This window comes from Entelurus aequoreus, linkage group LG02, assembly GCF_033978785.1.
Source record: "Entelurus aequoreus isolate RoL-2023_Sb linkage group LG02, RoL_Eaeq_v1.1, whole genome shotgun sequence".
NCBI lineage: Eukaryota > Metazoa > Chordata > Actinopteri > Syngnathiformes > Syngnathidae > Entelurus > Entelurus aequoreus.
Window position 1 is genome coordinate 64,320,102 of NC_084732.1, and position 14,585 is coordinate 64,334,686.

Below are 14,585 nucleotides of genomic sequence, written 5' to 3' on the forward strand. Positions count from 1 at the left end.
TCCCTAAATTCCTTGCAATAGCTGGTTGAGAAAGGTTTTTCTTAAACTGTTCAACAATTTGCTCACGCATTTGTTGACAAAGTGGTGACCCTCGCCCCATCCTTGTTTGTGAATGACTGAGCATTTCATGGAATCTACTTTTATACCCAATCATGGCACCCACCTGTTCCCAATTGGCCTGCACACCTGTGGGATGTTCCAAATAAGTGTTTGATGAGCATTCCTCAACTTTATCAGTATTTATTGCCACCTTTCCCAACTTCTTTGTCATGTGTTGCTGGCATCAAATTTTAAAGTTAATGATTATTTGCAAAAAAAAAAAAAGTTTATCAGTTTGAACATCAAATATGTTGTCTTTGTAGCATATTCAACTGAATATGGGTTGAAAATGATTTGCAAATCATTGTATTCCGTTTATATTTATATCTAACAGTTTCCCAACTCATATGGCAACGGGGTTTGTAATACAGTCATCCCACAAGTTAATCATCAGAGTATATCAATGAATTATTTACATTGTGTACAATATTTACAATCCAGGGGGTGGGATGAGGAGGGTTTAGTTGATATCAGCACTTCAGTCATCAACAATTGCATCATCACAGAAATGGACATTGAAACAGTGTAGGTCTGACTTGGTAGGATATGTACAGCGAGCAGAGAACATAGTGAGTTCAGAAAGCACAAGAACAAGTATATACATTTGATTATTTACATTTGGTTATTTAAAATCCGGGGAGGTGGGATGTGGAAGGGGGAGGGTGTTAGTCAAGGGTTGAGGTTGACTGGAGGTGTTGTTTTAGTGCGGTTTTGAAGGAGGGTAAAGATGCCCCTTCTTTTACACCTGTTGGGAGTGCATTCCATATTGATGTGGCATAGAAGGAGAATGAGTTAAGACCTTTGTTAGATCCGACGTGACTCAGAGGCACTTGCGGGTTCTACATGGCGGTCACAAAACCGAAACCACCCGTCCCATTTTTCCAAACCGGGTAATAAACTGCACGTTATGCTGCGTTATATTTTATATTTGATTTGTCTAACAGAGACATGTTATATTTTATTATTTTTGGTTGACGTTGCTGCAAATTTTCCAAAGCAGCAAGACATAAATTCCATGTTTGTTTTCCTACGGGTGACAGCTTAGGAAATGATCATAAAGTAAGATATATTTAAGTTTTTATTTCCTGTCTCTTTTGTGCTGCTGATTCTCCGTTTTGTTGTTACACATTTTATTCCATTCATGGTTAATTACAAGTAGTTATTGACAACTCTACAGTTTATCCATCATTTAGTTTTTACGCAAGTATTTCACATATTTACATTTCTATATGGTGCATAATTAACCTTATTAACAAACTCAAATACAAGATGTAGTATTTGTAGTATATACATGTAGAAAACTGGAACGCAAATGGCGCGCGACTAAACTTGAGGTTTTCCATCAAGCATGGAGTGATAGTTTAATAACTTATAAACGCATGCTTACCTTAGCTAAAACTAAATACTACTCAAATCTCATCCGCCTCAACAAAAACGATCCTAAATTTCTGTTTAGCACAGTAGCATCGCTAACCCAACAAGGGACTCCTCCCAGTAGCTCCACCCACTCGGCAGATGATTTTATGAATTTCTTTAATAAGAAAATTGAACTCATTAGAAAGGAGATTAAAGACAACGCATCCCAGCTACAACTGGGTTCTATTAACACAAATACGACTGTATATACGATGGACACTGCCCTCCAAAATAGTCTCTCTATTTTTGATGAAATAACATTAGAGGAATTATTACAGCGTGTAAGTGGGATAAAACAAACAACATGTTTACTTGACCCACTTCCTGGGAAACTTATCAAGGAACTGTTTGTATTATTAGGTCCATCAGTGTTAAATATTATAAACTTATCACTTTCCTCCGGCACTGTTCCCCTAGCATTCAAAAAAGCGGTTATTCATCCTCTGCTCAAAAGACCTAACCTCGATCCTGACCTCATGGTAAACTACCGACCGGTCTCCCACCTTCCGTTTATTTCCAAAATTCTCGAAAAAACTGTTGCACAGCAGCTAAATGAACACTTAGTGACTAACAATCTCTGTGAACCTTTTCAATCCGGTTTCAGGGCAAATCACTCTACGGAGACAGCCCTCGCAAAAATGACTAATGATCTATTGCTAACGATGGATTCTGATGCGTCATCTATGTTGCTGCTTCTTGATCTTAGCGCCGCTTTCGATACCGTCGATCATAATATTTTATTAGAGCGTATCAAAACACGTATTGGTATGTCAGACTTAGCCTTGTCTTGGTTTAACTCTTATCTTACTGACAGGATGCAGTGCGTCTCCCATAACAATGTCACCTCGGACTATGTCAAGGTAACGTGTGGAGTTCCCCAGGGTTCGGTTCTTGGCCCTGCACTCTTTAGTATTTACATGCTGCCGCTGGGTGACATCATACGCAAGTACGGTGTTAGCTTTCACTGTTATGCTGATGACACTCAACTCTACATGCCCCTAAAGCTGACCAACACGCCGGATTGTAGTCAGCTGGAGGCGTGTCTTAATGAAATTAAACAATGGATGTCCGCTAACTTTTTGCAACTCAACGCTAAGAAAACGGAAATGCTGATTATCGGTCCTGCTAGACACCAACATCTATTTAATAATACCACCTTAACATTTGACAACCAAACAATTAAACAAGGAGACTCGGTAAAGAATCTGGGTATTATCTTCGACCCAACTCTCTCGTTTGAGTCACACATTAAGAGTGTTACTAGAACGGCCTTCTTTCATCTCCGTAATATCGCTAAAATTCGTTCCATCTTGTCCACTAGCGACGCTGAGATCATTATTCATGCGTTCGTTACGTCTCGTCTCGATTACTGTAACGTATTATTTTCGGGCCTCTCTATGTCTGGCATTAAAAGATTACAGTTGGTACAAAATGCGGCTGCAAGGCTTTTGACAAAAACAAGAAAGTTTGATCATATTACGCCTATACTGGCTCACTTGCACTGGCTTCCTGTGCACTTAAGATGCGACTTTAAGGTTTTACTACTTACGTATAAAATATTACACGGTTTAGCTCCAGCCTATCTCGCCGATTGTATTGTACCATATGTCCCGACAAGAAATCTGCGTTCAAAGAACTCCAGCTTATTAGTGATTCCCAGAGCCAAAAAAAAGTCTGCGGGCTATAGAGCGTTTTCTATTCGGGCTCCAGTACTCTGGAATGCCCTCCCGGTAACAGTTAGAGATGCTACCTCAGTAGAAGCATTTAAGTCCCATCTTAAAACTCATTTGTATAATCTAGCCTTTAAATAGACCCCCCCTTTTTTAGACCAGTTGATCTGCCGTTTCTTTTCTTCTCTCCTCTTCTCCCCTGTCCCTTGCGAGGGGGAGTTGCATAGGTCCGGTGGCCATGGATGAAGTGCTGGCTGTCCAGAGCCGGGACCCCGGGTGGACCACTAGCCTGTGCATCGGTTGGGGACATCTCTGCGCTGCTGACCCGTCTCCGCTCGGGATGGTTTCCTGTTGGCCCCGCTGTGGACTGGACTCCCGCTGATGTGTTGGATCCACTGTGGACTGGACTTTCACAATGTTATGTCAGACCCACTCGACATCCGTTGCTTTCGGTCTCCCCTAGAGGGGGGGGGTTACCCACATATGCGGTCCTCTCCAAGGTTTCTCATAGTCATTCACCGACGTCCCACTGGGGTGAGTTTTTCCTTGCCCGTATGTGGGCTCTGTACCGAGGATGTCGTTGTGGCTTGTACAGCCCTTTGAGACACTTGTGATTTAGGGCTATATAAATAAACATTGATTGATTGATTGATTGATAGTAAAACTAGGGGCCATCGGGCTCTGATCTTGAGCTTTATAGAAAAGTGAAATTTTCTTTACACAACATATTACAAATACACAGCATAAAACTGTTCAGGTCTATACACAGTAAAGACATACAGTATACAAACAGTTGTGAACTATTCATGTCATCCATGTTGGTTACACATTTGTACCAATATTATACTATATACACTTACATTTCCATTATTATTTATGTACCACATTTTAGTTTTGTAATTAACCTTGATCATAGTATTAACTACTGGTGTTTATTCAAGAGCGATATATTTTTCTTTTTAAATGTGTGAATGGAACTGTAAGATTTAAGGCATCATCCAAGCTGTTCCACAGATGGACCCCCTTGACAAAAACACATATACGTTTGAACTTTTATGAATTCTCATTTAGCTACTTTTTTTTAAATCTTTGCTTATTTTATCTTTAATGTCCTTATTTCGTCTTATTTTCTATTATAAAATGTTATTCTAATGTTATTTACTCATTATTCACTTAAAGTTGTAGTTTATTTTCTATCACTTTTTTTACCCTACATTATTTGCATATTTATTTTAACTTATTTCCTACCATGAATTTCTATTAATTCTCATTCTGTCTACTTTTATTCCTATATGAATCTATCTTTCATTTTCAAACAATGTATGTTTTTTGTTTTTTTAACTCTTATTTGCTTAATTGATTTATTTTTTAACTTATTTTCCTTGATTTTTATTTATTATAATTTTATTCACGCTGATTTTTTTCCCCATCTTTGAACATTTTAATTTTAATTTTTTTTGTAACTCTTATTTTCATTCTCACTTTATTTACTCTTAAAATAAAAATGGACTTGTCAGTGTCTTATTTTCTTTTACTTGCTTAGTTAATTTGTGGTCAAAAAGAAAGGTCACAAGCATGTAAGTGAAACCATACTTGATCACGAATGATGTAATTAAACTGCATGGCAAGATGCCAGCATTCTTTGTTAATATGTTGAGTTGGGATAGCTTTCTTTTGTTTGTAATGATTTCTATGTATTGATAAGTCAAGCCAATGCCTGATCATGAACAATGTAATGAAATTGCAGGGTAACATGCCAGCATTCTTTGTTAATGTTTGACTTAGGATAGCTTTAATTTGTTTGTGATGATATCTATGTATAAATTAGAATCCGTACAGAAGTACAGTTTCGGTCATTAACTTCTCTGATAAATGTATACCTAGAACACAGACAAAAGTATCCTTGATTAACATAACTATGAGCAACAAACAATTATAATAAAGTTTCAATGTGAAAGACATTATTTATTGTCTTTGCTAAGAGTTAAAAAATGAAGTCCCACACCAAACGTAAATGATGTACTGTTATATTTTTCTAAAAACATTTGTACAGGAACTGAAAATACAACCCATGCAAGAAATTCTGAATGATCTTCCGTTGCTTCTTTTGATGAGCGTTTACAAATAAGCCATGAGCATGTACAAGAATCCGTGCTGTTAGAAGTTAAAGCATCAATAAAGGACATGAAGAGCGTGTTCAGCATGTCAAATGGGATATTTCATAAAAAAAAAAAAAATTGAAAAAATGAAGAAAATATAAATATACTCGTACACATAACTGCAATCAGCTGTGAAACGTCCAAATAGAACAAAGCAAGCGTGAACTTTACAAGAAGTGCAAATATTGCATAATGGAGGATTGCATCATTTTGGAAAGGTAACATTTCTTTCTATTATATATTTCAAAACACACAATACCTACAAAATTTACATGCAAGTCAATATTCAAAAGCCAAGGTAGTGTTTTAACTTGTGTTTCTTATTGCTGACAGTGACAAGACTTGTTTGGCTAGACCAGAACAAAGATTGAGATTATTTATCATAGACTAAATATCATATACTATTTCCTTCATTTATATTAAAAAGCAGATGGCACCATTACATATTGGGAAGGATCTTTACTACAAAGATGGTGGCAAAAAGACAGTCAGCATCAGAGGTCAGAGTTTGGTGGATGTAGAGTTCAGAATGTGGTGCTGGATCTTGGCGTTAGTGGCCTTGGACAGGTCTCGCTGCAGAAACGAAAGATATAGCAAGCCATCAACACGCATTTCTAGTCAAAAACAACATAACTGCTAACTGTTAGGCACACTGCTACTTCAAGATACTCGCTGAAGGTAAAAAAAGCAAAACACCACATCAGTTCATGCTCAAAGACTAGAAAGGACTATTCTGAAAGGATGGTGCAGGTGCAGGATACACAATTATTTTTCTTTAACAGTAGACATGCCACAAGAACGGTTTCGCTGTGTTGTGGTGCAAATCGAAAGTCGTTAAGATACAAAAGTGAGGCCTCTGCCAGCCAATAACAGTCATTAGGGTGTAGTTACCCTTGTTAGTGTTCCTCTTAATTATAGCAATAGTAAGGAGTGCACCATAGAGCGAAACAACTCTTGTTGGGGCATGTCTCTACCTATAAGGAAAAACACAATCCTCTCAGACTAGAGCTGTCCTATGAAGTCCTTGAGCATGAACTGATGAAGCCTGCTCAGATAAGAGGTAAAACATCTTCAAAATTGGGATGGGTGACATGGCATAAAATCTACATCTAAATATATACTGCAGCCTCCTGCGATAAGAAATAATATAATTTTGCATATAAATAATAATACAACCAAACATGTTACAAAGGCTCCTAATTTGGCTGCTGATATGTGCGATTACTAAATGATCGATTTGATTGATAATAAAATAGCGCCGAATGCATTTGTTGCGGCCAAAATTGACTTATTAAAAGCCATCCCAAATATATGACTGTATGGGAAACACTGATGTATAGACTACAAGTGACTAACAAATGTACAGTAGTACCTTGGATTACAAAGCTTTTTGGGAAACAGATATTTCCTGAAATTTTCATTAAAAAACCTTTGATAACTTTTTCAATTATACTGAAAACTAACCAACAAACGTCAGCGATTGCATACCCTCCTTGCGGATATAAGGACTCTGTACAAAGAGAAAAAGAACTTCTGCGCAAGTAAAGTAATATGTAGTCGCGCTCGCCACACTGACGAGGAAAACGTCTCCATTATACCCATTAAGCGTGAGGCAAACTCTTCAGAGGCAGTGTGCCACAGAAAAGAGAGCAGAGCAGAGCAGCTTTATTTGTCCATTCTTAACATGTACAAGACACATAAGAACTGAAATTACATTTTCGGCACAATCCCGCTAAGAGCAGACATACGTTACAGGGAGACAAGACGGGACCGCCAACGGATCAGCCACTTAGGGCGCTCCTTAAAAAGGTGGGAAAAAGGTGACATTGGGAAAGGGGGGAAGAGTAAAAAAAATATCAGTCTGAGGCTGGACCCTCAGGAATGGTCCAGACTGAGTCCGAGGAAAAAAAACTCACATAGCATGGCACACATAAACATGGTACATGTAATCACAACAACTCGTAACAGAGTCATCCAACAGGACCTTGGAGGCCGGCAGCTGCTGTTGAGCGCTACTCAGCCCCCACAACCCCGGAGGAATTAAGCAGTGGTGAAGGCGTTGATTTGGGGAGGGGTGTGTGCGTGCATGTATGCCCAATTAACTTGGGTGAGATGTTGGAATTGTCTTTATGGGCCGAGGCCGGCCCAAGGAAAATTAAAGTAAAAAGTGAAGGGAAATTAGACGTAAAACACTCTGTAATGGAAAGGTGTGGAAACGAATATTGGCTGCATGGCCTAAACAAGCGCTGTGAACATCATTAAGGAAGAAGATAATAGCCAGATTCGCATATACTAGTTCTCGGGACTCAGTTCTAAGAACTACCACACTCAAGTTTAGTTATAGGAACTACCCTTCCCCACAGGGGTTTTTCCTTTTCACGTTCGCACATGGCTGAGGATGCTTGGGACCTTGATAAGAAACATGTGTGACGCATATCTGCCTGTGACCCAAGACATATTACTTTAGTATCTCAGGTAAGTAGGACTGTTTTGTGTTTTGTTTTTACTTTACGGAAAAAATATCGAGATTTACATCGTATATTGCCATTCAGCATACGGAGCGGAAAACACAACCAAAAATTGTAGGCTTCTTCACGCGACGAAGTCGGCCTACTTCACCACAGTCTGTAGTTTATTGCCCCCCCCCCAGGCAGCGATGAGAAAGAGACGTGATGGTGGCGACAGGCCAAATTACACTGTTCCTTACACCCACCCAGCCCCTTCCCGGTCCGTCCGCCTGTCCCGGGCGACGCCCCCTTCCTTCCCCCTGGAGAGACACCACCTTGACTAACAAATATTCTGGGGGAAACACTGAAGGCGGTATGCACCACTTTTCAATTACACATGCAGTTTTGTTAGATCACACACACAACAAGCCCACTCATAGTACACACAATTTTTTTTTTGTGGACACGCTCCCTAGCGTGTGGTATTTGGATTTTAGTAAATCAGGCCCTGCGTGTGCGAAATAATTTTATTTTGTCATTTTTTCTTCCCAGCAATGCGGGTGCTCCAATTATCAGTGTATATTCTGCACATTTATGAAGACAAACACGCTAAATGGATTGCACTCCTTAATTCACTTAAGGGATGCTATTTTGTGCGTATAAGCTTGGTAGATCAGCTCAAGTTTGCACAAGTTTTAGTACACGTAAACCTTCAGTAAATCATGTCAATCAGTAAATATCATTATTTAGTTATCTTGTAACAAACTGTAATCTCAAACAGCCCAGTGGTGCTTTTGTTTGTTAATTTCAGGGATGCACAATATTTATATTCCATCCATCCATTTTCTACCGCTTATTCCCTTTGGGGTCGCTGGAGCCTATCTCAGCTACAATCGGGCGGAAGGCGGGGTGTACACCCTGGACAAGTCGCCACCTCATCGCAGGGCCAACACAGATAGACAGACAACATTCACACACTAGGGCCAATTTAGTGTTGCCAATCAACCTATCCCCAGGTGCATGTTGTTGGAGGTGGGAGGAAGCCGGAGTATAAATATAATTTTGGGTGTGTTTGGATGTCTTCCTCTGAAGGCCCGAAGGATTCCCACTTGATCAATGGAAACGTTTGTTTACACTGTGAGCTTAGGGGAAGTTAATACCCTCCTGCGAGGTAGGAGCGCTTGATATTTTCATCCTAACCCACTTTAAAGCACAGTATGGACACTCTTGCCTCATTGGAGTGTTGTTTTTTCAATAATTGTCGGATTTATCGTTGTGGCGTCATAATTCCTAACATTGGTCCAATAGTTATCGGGCATCCCTCAATTTATAAGCTTGCAATCCAACTCAAAGGTATAGAGTCACTTAAAATGAAAACACACCTTGACTGAACACTTTCAGTATTCACCAAGTCCCTCTAAAATGTAAATTGGCATGATTAGATGCAAAGGAATAGTAGAGAGAAAGCATAGCAAGAAAACATGAAGACAAAAGTGTCCATTACCGCAAACTCTGAATATGTGCTGGCAACAGAGTTAAGGCTGACGTTACACTGTGGACTAGAGGGGGTCATCAACGCACCACTCAGAGGAGTCCCCTTCAACTGGACCTCATTTTCCTTGTTACAGCCTGTCACCTTTGGGTGGGGAGATTTAACGAGCATCCTTTGTGTATGTCCCTGGAGTAGGGAAAAGAGGGCAGAACATAATCAACAGCAATCCTGAGACTAAAATTATTATTTTTTTAAATTTACTTACCGGTAGTTTTATTTTTAAAATTGTAATAATTAAACAATTTATATCACAGTGGATCCCTGACACTGTAAACTTAGACAAACATTATTCATCCCCAAGGAAAAATGGCACACAGTAGCTCAATTACAAGAAGTTAAGTTATTTATGGTTTGGCATTGGGGACTCTGTATTTTGTCAGTAAGTACCATACAGTATAAGTATGCCTATAATTGTTTCTTCAAGTGTAAAACTGAATTTAAAATTATTTAAATACTTGTGAGAGGCATATTATAGGATTAAAGTAGCAAACACCGGGCTTTTTATTGGTGCATTAATCATTTGTGTTTTATTCATACAAAATAAAAATAAAATATATAATAAATTCACCAATACGACGGTGTGGCGAAGTTGGTAGAGTGGCCGTGCCAACAATCGGAGGGTTGCTAGTTACTGGGGTTCAATCCCCACCTTCTACCATCCTAGTCACGTCCGTTGTGTCCTTGGGCAAGACACTTCACCCTTGCTCCTGATGGGTGCTGGTTAGCGCCTTGCATGGCAGCTCCCGCCATCAGTGTGTGTGAATGGGTGAATGTGGAAATACTGTCAAAGCGCTTTGAGTACCTTGAAGGTAGAAAGGCGCTATACAAGTATAACCCATTTATCATTATCATTTACCAATATGAAATGCTGTAAATTCCACAACCAATATTTTACAGTGCTTTTAGTGAAAACCTTCTGCACGAATCAAGCAATAATTGATAATGAATGCTAATGAATACTAATTAATATTGATTCTGGCAATATTTACTGCCTTTCCAATGGGGTTTGCTAACCCACCACACCCTTGGCAATGCCCACACAGTCAAAAATAGATTGGCTTTCTGTGGAAAACACTGAATCGTTATATTCCATTAACCTCTGTCGAGACACTGCATATTGTAAATGTTCTGTTTTTGCATTGTGCATTATTATGGTACACTCTTTTAGTGTATTTACGGTCATTCCCAGCATGCATTGCTCTATGCGCGGGCTCCGGTGTTTTGGTCTGTTATGTGAACGGCAGTGGCCGGTTTGTTATTGTGTTCCCTCAGTAAAGTATACGTATAAAAAGAAGAAGGTTGTCGTAATTGAGTTATCAATGGTAGCAGAGGATGTCTAACAACGCTAACTACAGAGTGCCTCCTGCGTTTGAAGAAAAGAAGTCATATGAGAGCTGGAAAAATGAGGTTGAAATGTGGATACGTGTTACCGATCTGGATAAGGAGAAACAAGCATTAGCTGTTGCTCTCTCACTGAGGGGGAGAGCTAGAGATACAGCTTTGGAAATACCTGCGGATGATTTGAACAAAGATGACGGGATGAAGACCCTTGTAAAGGCATTGGATAATGTATTCTTAAAAGAAGAAAAGGACAGAGCTTATGATGCATACACGGACTTTGACAAGATTCGGAGAGAAAACGAAGTTTCCATGGTGGAATACATCATTCAGTTCGAGCAGAGGTACAACAAAATGCGCAAATTTTTCATGGTTCTTCCCGACGCTGTTTTGGCATTCAAGTTGTTGGATACAGCCAGTCTCGATGTTAAAGATACACAGCTTGCGCTTACAGCTTGTTCAACACTTACATTTGCAAGCATGAAGTCAGCTTTAAAAATGATTTTTGGAGAAAATGTGCAGCCGCCCACATGCAGCGGGGGAATTCACATGCGCGAAGATGTTGCTTTTTATGTGGATCAAAGGAAAAGAGACGGAAGGAAATTTTGTTCCCAACCCGAAGTAAAAGTCCCAGCAAAAATAGGACAAACCAGGTGCCACATAGAGACTGAGGTGGTCTCAGTGAACATTCCTTTACTACTAAGTAAAACGTCACTTAAGAGGGCAAAAGCAGTGCTTGCCATTGAGAATGATAAAGCCACAATGTTTCAGAAACCAGTGCCTCTTGAGATTACATCCTCAGGACACTACTGTGTAAACATAGTGGACAGAGATTGCACAGCCACCCGTGAGAATGAACCCCAAACTGATGAAGTTCTGGCCATAAGAGATGGCATGAGTAAAGATGTAAAACTCAAAGTATTGGTGAAACTTCACAAGCAGTTTGGACATTCCTCAGTTGATAAACTCAAAAAATTACTAATTAGTGCTGGAAGTAATGATGATGAGAGTGTTACTATTCTGAATGACATCGTAAGTAGCTGTGAAACATGTCTCAAGTACAACAAGCCCAAACCAAAGCCCTCAGTTGGTCTACCAATGGCTTCAACATACAATGAAACTGTGGCATTAGATCTACACGAGCTAGAACCAAATGTGTGGTACCTCCACATGACTGATCACTTCACCAGGTTCAGTGCTGGTAGCATTGTTACAACAAAAAAATCCAGTGAAATTGTGAGGCACTTTATTCATTCCTGGGTGAGTGTTCATGGAGCCCCATCTAAGATTTTTTGTGACAATGGAGGTGAATTCAATAACGAGGAAATGAGGGACATGGCTGAGAACTTTAATATTGAAGTGAAAACCACTGCTGCCTACAGTCCATGGAGTAATGGATTGATGGAAAGACATAACCAGACCCTTACAGAGATCCTGTTAAAAGTGAAGAAAAGCAGTGTTTGTGACTGGAAAACAGCCCTAGATTGGGCCTTGATGGCAAAGAATACAATGCACAATGTGCATGGATTTAGTCCATACCAGCTGGTGTTTGGACAAAACCCGAACCTACCTTCTGTGCTGGTTGATAAACCACCTGCCCTGGAGGGCACTACCATGAGTAAATGGGTAGGACAGTACATTTCAGCATTACATGAAGCAAGGACAGCGTTTACTGAGGCAGAGTGCTCTGAGAGAATCAGGAGAGCTCTGCGCACACAGCTTCGCAGCACAGATGAATACTACGAAACTGGAGATAAAGTGTACTACAAAAGAATGGACTGCAATGAATGGAAAGGCCCTGGGGTGGTAATTGGACGAGACGGGGTGGTAATATTTGTTAGACATGGAGGCTCCTATGTCCGGGTGCATCGCTGTAGACTGCGCAAGGCCACAGATCACTACACTGACACGTCTCGTGACAGACAAGAAAGCCAGACAGAACTTAATGCAGCAGAATGTGGCATTGAACATGTTGAAGATCTACCCAATACTGTATCTAGTGATGGAGACAGTGTGCCTAACACAGAGAATGCGGCAGGGAGCTCTAATAATGACAGAGACAGCAATGAGCACGATAATGATCCATCTGACAGACAACCTTCTATCATAAGAACAGATCGTAGTATGAATCTAAAGGCAGGACAATTCATTAAGTATGTGGAAAGAGACACTGGAATTACACACACAGCAAAAGTGCTAGGTCGAGCGGGAAAGGCAACTGGAAAACACAAGAACTGGTACAATCTGGAGTACACTGAGCCAGTTAACCTCACTGGCACAACAAGGTCAGCTGACCTTTCACAGGTTGACACACTGCAGATTCAGTCATTGGACAGGGTGGAACAGCCATCTGATCACGAGGATGTACTTGTTACAAAGGATGTGTCATTTGAATCAGCTAAACTTACTGAAATCAGTAACTGGGAGAAACACGGTGTGTTTGATGAAGTAAAAAACATGGGACAAAAATGCATTTCCACAAGATGGGTGTGTACACTCAAAGACACACCAGACGGCATAGTTCCAAAAGCAAGGCTAGTGGCGAGAGGATTTGAAGAGCTAAACACAAAAGATCTCCCAAAAGACTCGCCAACATGTGCCTCAGTCTCTTAGACTACTCATGTCTGTGATATGTCAAAACCGATGGACACCCCACTCTATGGACATTAAGTCAGCATTCCTTCAAGGAAATGAGTTATCCCGAGACATCTATGTTCGTCCACCACCTGAAGCCAAGAGTGAGGGAACTCTATGGAAGCTAAACAAATGTGTTTATGGACTAAATGATGCATCACTGTACTGGTACAATAGGGTTAAAGAAACAATGTTGCAAACTGGAGGAATGATGTCACAAATTGACCCTGCTATATTTTATTGGTTGGATAAAGATTGTAATGTGTCTGGGGTGCTTGCTTGTCATGTTGATGATTTCATCTGGGGTGGTTCACAGATTTTCACAACTGTAATCCCTCACCTGCAATTTGCCTTTCAAGTGGGCAGAGAAGAACATGACAGCTTTCGCTATGTAGGCATGGAGTATGTCACTGCAAATGGAGTAACATGTATGCATCAAGACAATTACATACAGAATCTTCAGCCAATTCACATGGACATCTCCAGAGCCATGAGACGGGATGCTCTTTTGACTGAAAGTGAAATTGATGACCTGAGATAAAAAATAGGTCAACTTCTGTGGGTTGCCAGACAAAGTAGACCGGATATTATGTTTGATACATGTGTCCTTGCAGCTAACATAAAACATGCTACTGTGCAGACTTTACATGACACAAACAAGGTGGTGAGAAAATTGAAATCAGAACATGTGACACTGAAGTTTCAGAACCTGGGAAAAGACAGTTCTCTAAAGCTAGTAGTGTTCTGCGACGCCTCGCTGGGAAACCTTACAGATGGAGGCACTCAAGGGGGACATCTCATTCTGCTGATGGGTGAGGAAGGAAGATTCTCCCCTGTGTATTGGCAGTCAAAAAAGATCAGAACAGTCGTACGGAGCACTCTTGCTGGAGAAACTCTTGCCCTTGTCGATGCTGTTGACAGTGCCATTTCTTTATCTGACCTTCATGCAGAACTTACCACAGGGAATGTATCACAACATGTCTTACCTATAGTGTGTGTCACTGATAACCACTCCCTTGCAGACGCCATCAAGTCTACTAAGTCAGTGACAGAGAAAAGGCTCAGTCTTGAAATAAGTGGCATCAAAGAACTTCTTCAGTGTAAAAGAATTCAACAGATTCTCTGGGCACCTACTGGAGAGCAGCTAGCTGACTGTTTGACAAAACGAGGTGCATCCGCACTTCAGCTCCTAAAGGCACTCAATGTTGGACAGTGGAAACTGGAATAGAGACTATTCTTTTGTGGACAGTTTTTTTTGTATAAGTTTTTT

General features: G+C 40.3%; 1 protein-coding gene across 7 annotated transcripts in view; it reads right to left on the reverse strand.

Moving 5' to 3' along the window:
• Window positions 1–5,195: 5,195 nt before the first annotated feature.
• prc1b (protein regulator of cytokinesis 1b) overlaps window positions 5,196–14,585 on the reverse strand; it is a 45,632-nt gene continuing 36,242 nt past the window's right edge. For 4 of the 7 annotated variants that reach the window (XM_062030528.1, XM_062030527.1, XM_062030529.1 and 1 more), the window contains 3 exons: window positions 9,296–9,469; window positions 9,174–9,208; window positions 5,197–5,917 (listed from right to left, as the gene is read on the reverse strand). In XM_062030528.1, the coding sequence (XP_061886512.1) occupies window positions 5,869–5,917; window positions 9,174–9,208; window positions 9,296–9,469 (258 nt within the window). In that variant the 3' untranslated portion in view covers window positions 5,197–5,868. Of the gene's footprint in view, window positions 5,918–9,173; window positions 9,209–9,295; window positions 9,470–14,585 lie in introns of all 7 variants that reach the window. The other 3 variants (XM_062030525.1, XM_062030526.1, XM_062030530.1) reach the window with 3 other exon arrangements.